Raw genomic sequence first — 14,262 nt, forward strand, 5'->3', positions numbered from 1 at the left:
TTTAATTTCTAAATGTATGCAATTAAGTAATATATCGATCTCATATCCTCGTAAACATTTATATTATTATCGTTACTTACTTGTGGTGTAGGATTTTAGCTTCATACAAGTATATAAGAAATTTTTTATTACTTCTTTTTTAATTGAAATGGTTTCGTGCCCATGACAGTGGTCGCGCGGTCTAAGGCACGGAATTTCTTCACCCACTCAAACACTGGGATCTTGGGTTCGAATTTCACTCGAGCCATAGATGTCTGTCTGGATTTTTCTGTTTGTCTTGTCCTACGTAGGTAGCGTCCTTACGACGAGCTGGTCGCCCTTCCAAGGAGCCCTACCGACTGTCTATAAGATTCACAATTTCAGAATTAATGAATCCTCAATGGGAACAGATCAGAGAGGCTAATCCGTCAAGGTAGTAGAAGAATAAGAGGAAGAAGAAGAAGAACGGGTACCGTGGCCCGATTTAGACAATACACCCCTACCTACGTACATTTAAAATGTCTTTACTTTGCCGTAGATGTCAGATGGAGCGGCGCCGAATCATTACGTATTTCTGCTGAGATGGGTTTGGTGGTGCAGCCAACACTTTACCAGCAGGTACGAGTATGTGGCTGTTCTGCGAGTGGACTCACGTCCTGATCACACACCGTAATGGAATCACCACACCAGTTATGATGGCAGGAGGATTTCTTCCGTGAATGCTGTTGACCTCTCATCAACGAGTTCTGCTGTATTGCTCCACTGCTTCGGGGTCTGCTGGCATCGAATCAAATGCCACTAAAGCAACTATCCGCCTATACGAGCATTCGCTGTAAATGCGGACAGATATAAAGGGGTAACGTAGCTCCAATTTAAATTCATATCAGCTGATGGTTACTCTTCTCCAAGTATAATTAGAATGATCTAGTCAAGGAGGATAAGATGAGCATGCCATGTAGCACGAATTCTGGAGAAGAGGAATGCATACAGGATATTGGCGGGAAAGCAAGATAGAAGAGGCCACTGGGAAGACCAAGGCGTGGGTGGGTGGACAATATTAAAATGGATATTAGAGAAATAGGATAAGATGGTATGGATTGGATTGACCTGGCTCAGGACAGGGGCCAGTGGAGGGCTCTTGTGAATGCGGTAATGAACTTTCGGGTTCCAGAAAATGCTGGGAAGTTCTTGAGTAGCTGCCAAATTGGCGGCTTCTCAAGAAGGGCTCAGTTCCATGAGTGGGTGAGTGAGTGAGTGATCAGCTGATGGTTAATATACAATTTGTTTGCGAATTTTTTAAGTCTTTTTAAATGGTCAGAACCGTTTGTGAAGGACAGAAGTTGTTTTCAATATAGACCTACATAGGGAATTTTAACGGGGACATGGCTAACATATAAACACCAAAGAGAATAACAGCAGAACTAATTCAGTTCATAATCTTTTCCTTTTTGCTTTCTAAAATCTGACAAATAAAATACATGACTAATTCTATCGATCAAAGCCCTTCTTGAGAAGTTATTAGTCACTCATGGGATGAGGAAATTTCCAGTCCTTTTAAAGAAGCCGACCGGTTAAACAGAAGCCAGAACTGGACCCTAACCTGAGCCACATTAATTCATTCCACAACCTCACACCCTAATTATTTAACATTTAGTTTATTATTGCCCGTTCATCTACGCCTAGGTCTTAGAAGTGTCTGCTTCATGATGATTATTTACTTGGCTTACTCTTCAACCCTGAAGATGGAAGCGACACACCGCTCTGAGACCCTCAATCCCTACATGTCTATTTAATGTATGTTTATTTAACGACATTTTAAATTTCTACAACTATTATGACATCCAGTGACAGAATAATGAATTGTAAAGGATGAGGTAGGAAGCTAAGAAAAACCACGAAAAGCCTTAGTTGGGATATGTGGCCAAGGTAAATTTGTCCCTGTGCTTAACTAATTAAGCCCTACACCATAAAGACGTATGGGGGAGCGGATGTGTAGTTCCACGTATTCTTGACCTCGGCACTATTTCGAGGTGAGTGGTCAGCTTCACGTCCAAGCTGCTTTACCCTAAAGGTACTCATTGGATAGGAGACTTGGTGGGCCCCAGAAACGGTCTGGACGACATGGAGAAGACAAAGGTTTTGCATTTACCGGGACTCGAACTCCGACTCCTCAACCGTCTAGCATGCAGGTAGTCGCTACCGGTCGCTACACCGACTACGCTATCCCGGCGGGATATGTGGGCTGTGAACCAATACACGAACTGAAAACGAAGTAGAAATGCTAATAATTCGGTTGATGTTATTACTATTATTATTGCTTTATTATCATTCTAATTATAATTACAACCAGAGTTTGTGTGACTATTATACACAATATGTTGAAAGCAACACCACTGGGAAGCACAGTAGCAGCAGTCCACGCGGCCTGCGATGTTGCACAGAGTTACATCAGTTCCGTACAGCGGTTGCACCGAGAAAAGTGAGCTACGTGGAGGGTTTGACGTTTCCTCTGCTGGCAAGCTTATATACGGCGTATTCGTCGACTTCGTGTGTGAGTAGTGACGAAAGAGTCTTATCATTATATACTGACGGAACAGAACACGTTCTTACTGCAGGGAGTTTGTTTGTGGGTGAGTACTACACTATTCCGGTTAGAAAATACAGTTTCTGTGTACGCACCGCGTAATTAACCTGGTCATATTATTGATCTCAGGTCACAGTCGAGTGACTAGTTCTTGTGGACACGATAACGAATCTTTGGGTGCCATAGAAGGCGACTTGACAGGTTTATATGGCTTTCCTCAGTCCCTCCAGGTTAATGCTGGGAGAGTACCTCGATTAAGCCACCACAGTTTCCTTCCGAATCCTTCCCGGTTCATCATGTTTTCAGTTTTCAGTTCGAGTGTATGTAGTCTAGATATTGAAAATGCCGCTAAATTGCACAAAAAAAAAAGCGAAACGGAGCAGGTCGGTGTAGAGGTTAGGTTTCAGGCTTCGAAGGATTTGCTAACTGTCTGCTTCACCTTCTTTTCTTAATTGGCATTTTCTTCGAACTTGACGATGGAGGCGACATGTTACTCCAAAACGATGGTTGACGTTCAACGGACTGCATGGCGTTACTCGCATACCCCGCCATAGCTCAAGCGGTTTGTCGCTGGCTTCACACCGCGGTGGCCCGGGTTCGATCCCGGCTCTGGTTAAGTGGAATTTGTGGTGGACAAAGTGGCGCTGGGGCGGATTTTTTCTGAGTACTTCGGTTTCCCTTGCAAATCTTCATTCCACCAAATTCTCCATCATCATGATCACCCGGGGCAGGCTACAATAGGCCAATCAGTGGACCCAGTTGGACTCCACCCCCCGCTAAGCGAATTAAAAAATTAGAAAATAAAAAAAAATAGTACTCTTCGCTTCAAACTTTATTGGGAATGTACTTGGTTCGAATCTCAACAAGGACACCGGCTGTCCTGACTGAAGTCGTTCGTGGTTTTCATCAGTCCCTTTAGACATTCCGGAATGTTACCTCACTTAGGCCACCGCCATTTCCTTCCAGATCCTTTTCAATTCATCACTCGTACCATTCAAGGGAAGATATCTTGATATTGATGTCAAAATAAACCATACAAGGCAAGGAATTTCTGGACTTGTCTACTGGTAGCTCCTCAAGAGGGTCAAGAAAGGCTCAGCTCTATGTACTTCTTTATAATATTTTAAAAGAGCTACCCTGACAACAGGTTCACCAGCAACTTTGCTCGAGCTGTAACGCTTCTGTTTGTATTTGGTTCGAGTCTCGGCCATGACACTAACCATCCAGACAGGTATTTTTTGGTTGTCTTTAGTCCTACGAGTGAAATGCTGGGATAGTACGTATAAGCCAGGACCTCCTCCTCCTTTACATTTCCAGCTAAATATTCACTAACCATTCCACGGCATTTAATCTGATATACTGACACCATCGTTAAGTAAACTGCAAAAATACAAAGTTTGTCTTTATTGGTGGCACAGGATATGATTTCAGAAGTCTGTATTTCACAATTTGTTGACTGCGTTGCTTGTGATAACACTGTGACGAGTCTATTACCGGACAGAAGCGCCCAGTAGCTTAGGCGGCTAGACAGTGACTTCTCGCCACAAATACCCGATGGCTTCATGTGATATTCACTGTGAACGAAGTAACGTTTCAACGTGGTTTGTTTTATTTTCCCATGCTAATGATCATTCTGCTGTTGCTCCATGCTCATCCATCACCCCTCTGAGGTGTGTCGTAGCCTTGACCAAGCAGCACATCAGCTGATCTCAGCGGCCCGGCGCTTGTTTACACAGGAAGGACTGCAAGTTCGGTTAAACTTATCTGGATTTTCGTTTTAAGAATTGTTTCGAAAAATACACAAAGCTGCAGCCACGTATTCGATCTTTATAACTGAATCCTCTGCTAGCCGGGATCCTATAAAATGTTAAATGAAAAGTTAAACGGTAAAATTGTCCCTGTGTTTAATTATTTAAGCACTGTACCATGAAGACATATGGAGAAATGGAGGTATAGTTCCACCATTGTTGACCTGGATATCAGTGGTGAAGTTTACACCGCAGCCACTTTAACCCCGGGAAGAGCCCCCGGCACCCATTATGTAGGAGGCTGTGTCTGCCCCAGAGCCGGTCTGGACGCTGTAGAGAAAAGAAAAATCTTGCCCCTGTCGGGTATGGAACCCAGGCCCGCTAGCCCATAGCCCAATGATATCCGGACTCCAGAATTCTGGACTGCTCTCATTACAATATGCTTTTGTTATTTTACAGTATATGCGAGCGGGATTTCATTAATTTCCTCACCTTCTCCTCGAAGAAGGATAGTAAAATAGGAACATTTGGGAATATGTTCCTCACTGACTGCGACTGGTCAAAAAGAGCCATGAGTGTAGGGTGCTCCTCCTGTGGTCGGTTCCAGGCAACATTAAGTGTGAAATAACTTCCACCTGACCACGTTAAGGTAATACTTCATTTTGTAGGAGGGTTCCGAAATTTGAAGTCCACTCTGTGGCAACCCTGCTTCCTATTCAGGAGCAGCCAGGCATGACTCTCGGTCCGGAAACCGACTACATTGTCTGGGATTTCCCCAGGCTTCTCCACACATACTGAGATAGTGTCTCAGGTTAGGCCATGGTCACCATCTTGCACATTTTTCAGGTGAATTAACTTACCATCCTACCATTTTTCTGCTTACCGCGTGGGCCTAGGCCATGCATTCAATAAAAGCCTGAACTACAAGTGCAACGCTATCAGTATGTAGATTATACGAATACAATATCAGGCGTTATATAACTTAGATACTGACAACGCTGTAAAATAGAACACAAAAAAGTACATGGGTCTGCTTACACAACACAACGGAAAATCGGGAGTGACCTTGCCGAATGCCTTCTCTTTTTTAATTAGCCTAAGACTAAAAAGAATAGGCTATATTGAAATCTCTTTTAGACTATCTTTGTGCTAGAAAAAGGCTCACCGGAATTCTCCTCCGCGATCCGATATCAATGTTCAGTTTTGTGAACAGAATTATTTTAACCAAATTTGATCATATTTAATAGGCTGCTTGAAAGGTTTGAACATATGAGGCAGCGTGTTTAGAAACCCGTTGTTAATTGGTGGATAATCATCTCGATTGTTCGAAAGATCTTTGTTGGCTGTCGAATATATAAGTTTGGAAATGTACGCACAGCGTAACAGTTCTTGTTCAGTTATCTCTAAAACCACAAGGATCTTGCAAGATATTTATCACAGCGAAATGGTGTTTTGAAAAAAAAAATGCTGTAGACAATGAAACACAAATTTTCTGTCCTTGACGTTTCTTTCATAACTCATTTGGCTTTCGAGATAATACTTAGTTCTAGAATTGTTATACTGTGCATGTTGTATTTTCTACATTGTTTAGTTCACACTTCACATCGTCAATTTGGATTTCTCGCATTTTTTAGTTTTTTAATTCTTGGTGTGGGATGAGACTGAGTCCACTTGGTACGTCGCCCACTTTTGGCCTGTTTTACCAGCCCCGAATGATAGATGATGATGGATGTGGAGGTCAGTAGAATTAGAATTGGCAGGGGAATCCGAAGTACTAAAAAAACTGGCCTAGTGTCATAGTTTTTACCTTAATTGCACGTTGAATTAAACGGATTTAATGTCTGCAATACAACACCAACATTCACTGGTGTTTGCATCACCCGTCATAAGCATTGCCCCGTGTGGTATCTCTTTTTTAAATGGATGACTTCCCACTGATTCCATGGAGCGTACAAAGCATAGTGCTAGCGCACAGCGTGTAAACAAGTTTCAACTTCGCCCAAGAGGTACTCTTCACTATTCGATACCACCTCCCCCCTTCGCGGAAATTTTCCTGTAAGTCTCTCTTACGAAACTACGTATATTTTACTTTCCATTGACATATAATACTATGAACATTATTTGTAGTGAATATTTTATTGTCTTTAGTAATATTCCCACTCGGTAGCGTAGTTGGTTGAGGCTCTATGCTACAAGCCGGAAGGTCGCGGGTTTGATTACCGATGAGGTTATTGGATTTTTCAATTGACCTAATCCTTGCAGCCGCTCTATGGCCCTGGGATCGACTCAGCCTCTAAGAGAAATGGGTACCAGGAATCTTCTTGGGGTTAAAGGGCGGACGGCTCGTAAGTCTGACAACTTTACCGCCAACTGTGATTGTCTAGAAAATGTGGGAGCCTCGACGTCTCAGAGCCGTATGGACCTTCGCGGTCTGTTGCAGGGTTGACTTTACTTCACCTTTGCCTTCAATAATCTTCTTGGATCCTCGGTATTATTTATTAGTACCGGCCACCTGCTCACGCTGGTTCCTCTCTCGCGGATTTTTCTATCCTGAAGATGGAGGCGATACGTTCCTCTGAAACGTCGATCCATACAAGATATACACGGCGCCACGTCCCAGAAGACGGCATCCTTCGTCTCGATTTATGTAACAGCCCCTTTTCGACTGTATAGGTTATGTGACGTCGAATCGGATACTGATAGCGAACAATGAATTTGGAAATGATATGGAAGGAAGTCATGATGAGCCATACTAAGTACTATCCCAGCATTTTCCTGTAGGGACAGAACCCGAAACCTAGTTCATTACGATACTTTCATGCGGATTTATTCTTCTATTCCATTTATTCTGTGACGTTAATTTTCCAGAGAAACGTCTGTTCTTGCGAGAAGTATGGCTGAGGACGAGGCTTTCCCCGCAGAGGCCTCACAGATCTCAAAGAGCGTACAGGATGCATTGGAGTGTCCGGTGTGCCTGGAGTACATGACACCACCCATCACGATGTGCTCAAGTGGTCACAGCGTGTGCCAGGCTTGCAGACCGCGCATGACCAGCTGTCCTACTTGTCGACGTCCTCTGCTTGGGATCCGCAACTACGCCCTGGAACTCCTGGCTAGAGAGCTGCAATTGCCACCTAGACCTGCAGATGCCCCTCAGGCCACTTGCTTGGACACCTGTCCCTACGAGCCGGAGTAAGCATTTCTTTGTTAACGGCGAACCAGCAGAACCTGCACACATTTCTGTGTGCAAATGAATGTTAACTGGATCTTGCGTTCATACCAGCGTCACAATTACCCGAGGATAAAGCGACCGGGGCTTGAAGATAATTCATGGAACTATACCTCAACTCAGCCAAACGTCCTTATCCAGTTGTGCTTAAATAAGCATAGGAATATCTTGCCTTTTATCTGAATGGAATCACATCAACCAAAACGGAAGAAATCGTTAGTGATAGAGTGTCGTATATATTCAGAAGACGTGAAGGGTATGATATTAATATACGGCATGCGCATGCCCCAATTGAAGATAAAAGTTGTGATACATGGGAGGAATCAAAGATTATTCGATCAATTCCCTGGGCACCGTACGAAAAGTATGTTAGGTGGTCCAAACGCGAAACAAGGAAGAATGTGTCTTGAACCGTGACACCTCTCAATGCATAAATGATTAGTTTACCTACTCCTGTTTAGCCAGTTACACTTGGACTTCTACTTCTTCTAGTACATTACAAAGGGGAGGGGAAATATTTTCGATTAGACCAATGGAAACGAGAGTTTACATGAAAGTAGTAACGATTATGTGACTGTAGTCGATCACGGTGGCCGCGCAGTCTAAAGCATGAATTTTCTTCGCTCGCTCAAACACTGGGATCGTGGGTTCGAATCCCACTCAAGGCATGGATGTCTGTGTATGCGTTTATTCTGTGTCTATATTGCCCTTTGTGTCGGTAGCGGCCTTGCGACGGGCTGATCCCTCGTCCAAGGCGTCCTACAGTTTGTGTAAAAAAGATTACGGAACCGAGAAAGAGGCCAGGGCCTAACAAAAGCTGTAGAGCCATTGGTGAATGAGTGAGGAAACTGCTTTTAATTGTTAGACCTGTAAAATATCCACATCACAAAATTCACCCACTTGGATTCCTCCTGCCTGTCTGTCTGTCTACATGTAACAACTCCAGAACCACTGGGTGGATTCTCAGTACATTTTATACCGTGAAGTTGTTCTAAAATTAATCGGCACTCTTGGTTAAAACTGAGTATAAATAACGGACACTTTGCACGAAGGGCTACATAAGTTTCTGCATATATCTCGAACGTAACTCGCTGAATACTTATCCGCTCGAAGAAGTCTAAAAAACTCAAGGAAAATGGAATATTCCTTATGTCCACTGATCTTTCTGCTTTGGAGATGATTAAGGAAGAGTGGTTGAGCGCTCCAGACCGTTTCTGCTGTATTTCTAACAGGTCTTTATATTGAATAACACACTGGTTGACCTCACACTCTGCAGAATTTATACAGTGTTGAATGAGACGGTTAGATAATGCGTGGTGATTAGATAGGGATTTGAAAGGATGTCTTAGTTGCGTATTTCCTGGGATTCGCATAAAGAACTGAGGACCATGAAAGTCTCAAACATGGTTACTTTTGACCCGGCTGGGATTCGAGTTGGGCCACCTTCCAAACACAAGTTTAGAGCGTTATTTCTGCATCTGTCCGGTTACTTAGCATTTCAGTGAGTTCTCTGTTCGATCGTCATGAAGCTGGGACAATTGGTTTGTTGTGTTTTCTTACCAGGTATGGCTGCCCACTGGAATGTTCGTGGACAGGACGACACTCAGAATTAGGGAAGCACTTGTCAGAGAGACACTCAGACAAGATTCTGGAAGGAACAGGAGGGCAAAGTTGTCGGTGGGACCTGCCCCTCAGTGTTAAGGACACAAGGTAGGGAAGGAGCGAAGACAGCAGTTCTTCTTGTTTGCTGTTTGCATGGAAGCGAGGGCAAGTCGTGTGAATCATCTACAGAGCTCCTCATTCTAACGAGGCCTCTGACACTTGGTATGGGAAAGTGTCCGACTGGAGAAGTCCCTCGCCAGCTGTTGGGGTTAGGTACCCGAGATGGCGAGTTGGCAACTTCGGGATTTAAGGAACCGCGAGCCGCTGTTGGCACCCATCATAATCTACGCGGTCTGTTCCTTCACTGAACGGAACATAGTACGTCATAACATGTTTAAAAATAATGCCAGGATAGCTCATCGGTATAGCTACGGGCTGAAAGAGCAGGGTTTGATTCCCTGCAGGGACAAAAACCTTTCCCTTTTCCACAGTTTCTAGATCTCTGAAAACACACAGCCTCCTATCCGAGAGCCTATCCCTCCCCGGGGGGTAAGCGACCGGGGCGTAAAGCTGGCCGCTCACCACCATATAATACACGTAATGAGGTCAAGAGAAAAAGGTAAAAAGGGTAAAGGTATCCCAGTAACAGGCCATAAAGGCTCATAAGGTTGTAAGACGTCGAGGCTCCCACATTTTCTCTAGAGAGTCGGCTCACAGATGGCGCGTAAGGCTGACAACCTCGTCGCTATATGTCAGCCGATTTTCTAGAAAATATGGGAGCCTCAGCGCCTCACAACCCTATGAGCCTCCATGGCCTGTTACAGTGACAGACAATGGAATAGGTTTGTACATTTTTCTTCTTGTTAATTCATGTTATGTTATAAAGGTTCCTTGTGCTTAGGGTGATCTTCGCGTTCGGAAAAGTGTTCCTGTATCAACAGAGACTTCACACCATCAAAAGAGTGTTCTACATCGTGGTGCAGTATGTTGGACCGGAAGAGGAAGCGTCCAGGTTCAAGTATGAAGTGGAACTCCGCTCAGGCAGCGGTGCACAGAAGATGACGGTGATTGGGAACGTCACACTGCACTACTATCAAGATATTAACGCCGTGTACGAGGCAGGGAATTGCGTCACTTTGGACTATGACGTAGTTAAGAATGTAGCAGAAGACAAACTTATCTATTCAGTCAAAGTGTTCAAGCCTAGCATATCAGTTGTGTAGACACGAAATGAAAGGAGAGAACAGACTCAAGCGTGGTTACAAGGAAAATTTCATTTTGCTGTTATTCAGAGTGTGTTCTTCTGTGTTGTGACATCGTATAATCATGTAAGTGGATACCAATATTTCCCGGGAACATATATTCACCATCTTGAAGGTTAGAGTCAATGTCCGCTTAAAATGCTAGACGTTGTTACAACATACAAGAACAAACTTTGCCATAGATACCTGTGAACTTATTTCAGCTGTACAGTTACTGTGTTTCTGGACATTATCCATCGACCTATTTTAGTTTAAAGCACATGAAGTTTCGGAGACAGGATTCTGTCTCCGTCTCCAGATAGAATCGTTAGAGCTAGTCTCTGTCTCCAGCCCAGCTGAGTAGGTTCTACGTGGAGACGGAAACAGAATCCAGTCTCCGAAATTTTATGTGTTTTAAACAAAAACAGGATGATGGATATTATCCAGAAACACAACAATTTTATTATACCATCGTCACAGACTATTAGATCTCATTATTTCAAGAGTGTCTGTTGCTGGGGAACTGAAAGTTTTCTCTGCAACTGTCGGTTCTGGAGTTAATGTAATGAGTTTATTTAGGCTTTGTTCGAGATATTATGACAGTTGCTACGGATCAGAACCAAGAAAGGCATAGTCTTTGCGATGGAAATTTATTAGCTGTTACATCATATTTGAGAAGTTCAGGATTGTGATAATTTAAATTGAGATATTTAGGATCTTTTACGTTTCCAGACTGAAAATGGAGACATTACCTGTCTTTACGTTTAGGTTTTTTGCCGTCTATGTGTAACGTCGGTTACTATTCACTCGTCGTTTTCCTTTATTGACACTACACGTTTCGGCCTAACAGGCCATTTTCAGGTGTACAGGTTGTTGTGAATACGGAACATGCTGATCACTGTAACATTCCTCGAGATATTAAGCAGCTTTGCACCTACAGAATAAACGGTATCATAATTAAAATATCAACAATATAAATGTCCGTTAAGATCAATGGCTATGCTTGGGCGGTTTGCTCCTTTTACAGCAAGTTAGCCTACAGGCCCACCTACCTTAGGGCAGGCTGTGAATTGGCTGTCTTGTACGAATGACGTAGATTGCGCAGGTCGAGAACTATTTCCCGAACTGTGGTAAATGGGATTCATTCTGAGTCACATATCTCAACGTACTTTCTAATTTCAGGAGTAAGATTTTGTACTGCTGCTCTATACCTACAGCAAAGAGCAAAACAAATACAATTTTGACCAGCTAGATTGGGCAAATTACTCATAGGGTAAAGCCGAATAAAGCGAAGGCACATAAAGAAATTGTTTCTGTACACTGGATATTAAAAATGGTGGTTATATTCCTGAGCGCATCATTTTCATTGGTAGGCCTGCTGTGAATTTGTTTGGGAGTATTTTTTTTTTCCTTGACACTACGGCCCCAATGGGCCTAGGCCTACCTCCATGACCTTCCGTTCATTTCGGGTTTTCTCGATCTTACACATTCGGTAGGACTCCTTGCGCGGGTGATCAGCTCGTCACAAGGCCTCTACCTGTACACAAACACAGAAAAACGCACACACAAAAACTAAACATCCATACCCTGAGTGGGTTTCGAACCCACGATCGCGGTTTCCAAGCGAGCGAAGATAGTACATGCCTTAGACCGCTCGGCTACCGTGACCGGCTGTTTGGAAGCCTATAAAGCTGAAAATATCTTGCAATAACAAGAAATATCCCTGAAAGATTAGTTTGTCTTCAGCACCAGTTTCTCGCAACAACACAGCACCATTGCCGAGGTAATATTACTTCAATTGCTTGCTCTGCAGTTTCATGACAGTGGATAATTATTTGTTGTATTTTTATTTATCTTAGCGAGAGTTTGATCCAAATTCAAATACCCGAAGAGTAATTCTCACCGAACTTTCTTAGGTAAAAATAAAATAAAATTAAGCTATCCCTGTAACAGGCCTCGGAGGCGCTTAGGGTTTTGAGACGTTGAGGGTCCCACATTATATAGACAATCGGCTCAAAGATGGCGGTAAGGTTGTCAGCCTTACGAGCCGGCCGCACTTTACCCCCCGGGAAAATTCCTGGTACTCATTTCTGTTAAGAGGCTGTGTCGACCCAAGGGCCATAGTTTGGCTGGAAGGATTACGTCAATTGAAAAAAAATTCAATGACCTCATCGGAACTTGAACCCGCGACCTTCCGGCTTGTAGCATAGTGCCTCAACCAACTATGCTACCACGTGCCCCCCACCGAACTTTGTAAACGTAACATAAATTTCGAGCTAAAAAAATAATATTTAATCTGGCTTAAGCTTTTCACAATGACAGTGATTAATTTCCATTTCTACAGTCTATCAATTGTCCAGTATTAAATTTAATGGGGACCCGTCAAACCGAAGTTTGCACAGGCCTCTAACTGTAATAGATTTCTTTCTTCGAATATTAAGGTAGGCTGTATGAGCTACATGATTGGAAGTATCCGACTATCACACATAGGACACAAATATACTATATGTATGTATGTATATATAAACTCGGTGGCCTGTATTCCGCAAGCGAACTATACCGACCGAGCGACCGCCGCTTGTCGGCACGGTTAGTGCCAACTTTTAGCGGATAGAGGGTGTTGCGTGGTCAGCGCAACGAATCTCCACGGCTGTTAATTTTGGTTTTCTAGACCGGAGCCGCTATTTCCTTGAAATAGGAGGCTTGGTGGGCTCCAGAGTCATCCTGGACGCTATGGAGAAGAGAAAATATTTCTCCTACCGGGAATCGAACACCGCTCGTCCAGCACATAGTCCGTCATTATATAGACTGAGCTATCCCGGATCATCTCCCCCTCATCTTTCGTTCCATTTTCTTCCAGTGACTGTACAATGTGCTCCATGCCGGTTGCGAATTATTGAGGTCACCTTGAGCTAAATTCTGCCATCTTCTTCCGATCCATGTCTTGTCTTGGGACTGTCCGATAGTTGAACGTAAGTTGACGTGGCCAGATATGTTCTGGCGACATGGGCCAAAAGACATTACAGTAAATTCTGCCTGCAGCTGCACATATAATCCTATACTTCATTAGAAATAACTGTGGGCTGCTTTTATACTCGGACGAGGAAGTGGATACGACACGTTCGAAGCCTTGTTCACATTGAGCCAACGTCACAAACACTAACGATAACCATCTGACAATACCAGGTATAACTGTAATCAACAGAAGATTGTTTTGTGTTGCTTTTGAAAAACGTTGTCTGAGTATATATGTTGTTTTGTTCGTGTACTACTGAATTCGTTGCTTTATTCATGGTTATGTGCTTCACTGATTTGTCGAGTGAATGAAATAAAACTCGTTTTGGCAGAGCAGCACTCCCCGCAGTTAATTGGAATACGGTATTATTATTATTATTATTATTATTATTATTGGGAAGAGACTGAGTCCACTCGGTACTGCAGTCATTATTGGCCTATTGTACCAGCCCCAGATGATAGATGATGGTGATTGGCAAGGGAAACCGAAGTACTCGGAGAAAACTTGCTCCAATCCCACTTTGTCCACCACAAATCCCACATGACCTGACCTGGGCTCGAACCCGAACCGCTGCGGTGGGATACCAGCGACTAACCGCTTGAGTTAAGGCACGGCCAAACCGAACCAGTTGGTGTAAACGTACCGCTGTAGACCTGTATTCGTTGGGTGGTCGGTTCGAATCTCGACTTGGATCTCGTGAATCCTGAGAGACCTTTTTAGTGATTTTTCTTAGTCTCTCAAAGGAACTGAGGGCATAGTGTCACGATTAGGCTCCTACTGATTCCATGTAAAGATGCTACAAGATAAAACTTACAAAGACAAATCCCGATGGCATTAATTAACAAGGTTACGGTAACATGAAA

General features: G+C 43.5%; 1 protein-coding gene across 3 annotated transcripts; it reads left to right on the top strand.

Annotated features, from left to right (window-relative positions):
• The first annotated feature begins 2,399 nt into the window (after positions 1-2,399).
• Positions 2,400-11,736, top strand: LOC111871897 (E3 ubiquitin-protein ligase SIAH1A). Of its 3 annotated transcripts, none has more exons than XM_023865284.2 (4): positions 2,400-2,609; positions 7,180-7,503; positions 9,104-9,250; positions 10,044-11,736. In XM_023865284.2, the coding sequence occupies exons 2-4, from the start codon at positions 7,205-7,207 to the stop codon at positions 10,363-10,365; spliced, it is 768 nt and encodes a 255-aa protein (XP_023721052.1). In that variant the 5' UTR covers positions 2,400-2,609; positions 7,180-7,204; the 3' UTR covers positions 10,366-11,736. The 3 variants fall into 3 exon arrangements, with proteins under 3 accessions (XP_023721052.1, XP_023721053.1, XP_023721054.1); XM_023865285.2 differs by having other exon boundaries at positions 2,400-2,530; XM_023865286.2 differs by lacking the exon at positions 9,104-9,250.
• The last annotated feature ends 2,526 nt before the right edge of the window (positions 11,737-14,262 follow it).

Source organism: Cryptotermes secundus, unplaced genomic scaffold (genome assembly GCF_002891405.2).
Source record: "Cryptotermes secundus unplaced genomic scaffold, Csec_1.0 scaffold1350, whole genome shotgun sequence".
Lineage (NCBI taxonomy): Eukaryota > Metazoa > Arthropoda > Insecta > Blattodea > Kalotermitidae > Cryptotermes > Cryptotermes secundus.

Coding starts and splice junctions, on each gene's coding strand:
- LOC111871897 (XM_023865284.2), top strand. CDS start 7,205: ATGGCTGAGGACGAGGCTTTCCCCGCAGAGGCCTCACAGATCTCAAAG. Junction 7,504..9,103: donor ACCTGTCCCTACGAGCCGGA/GTAAGCATTTCT, acceptor TTTTCTTACCAG/GTATGGCTGCCCACTGGAAT. Junction 9,251..10,043: donor CTCAGTGTTAAGGACACAAG/GTAGGGAAGGAG, acceptor CCTTGTGCTTAG/GGTGATCTTCGCGTTCGGAA.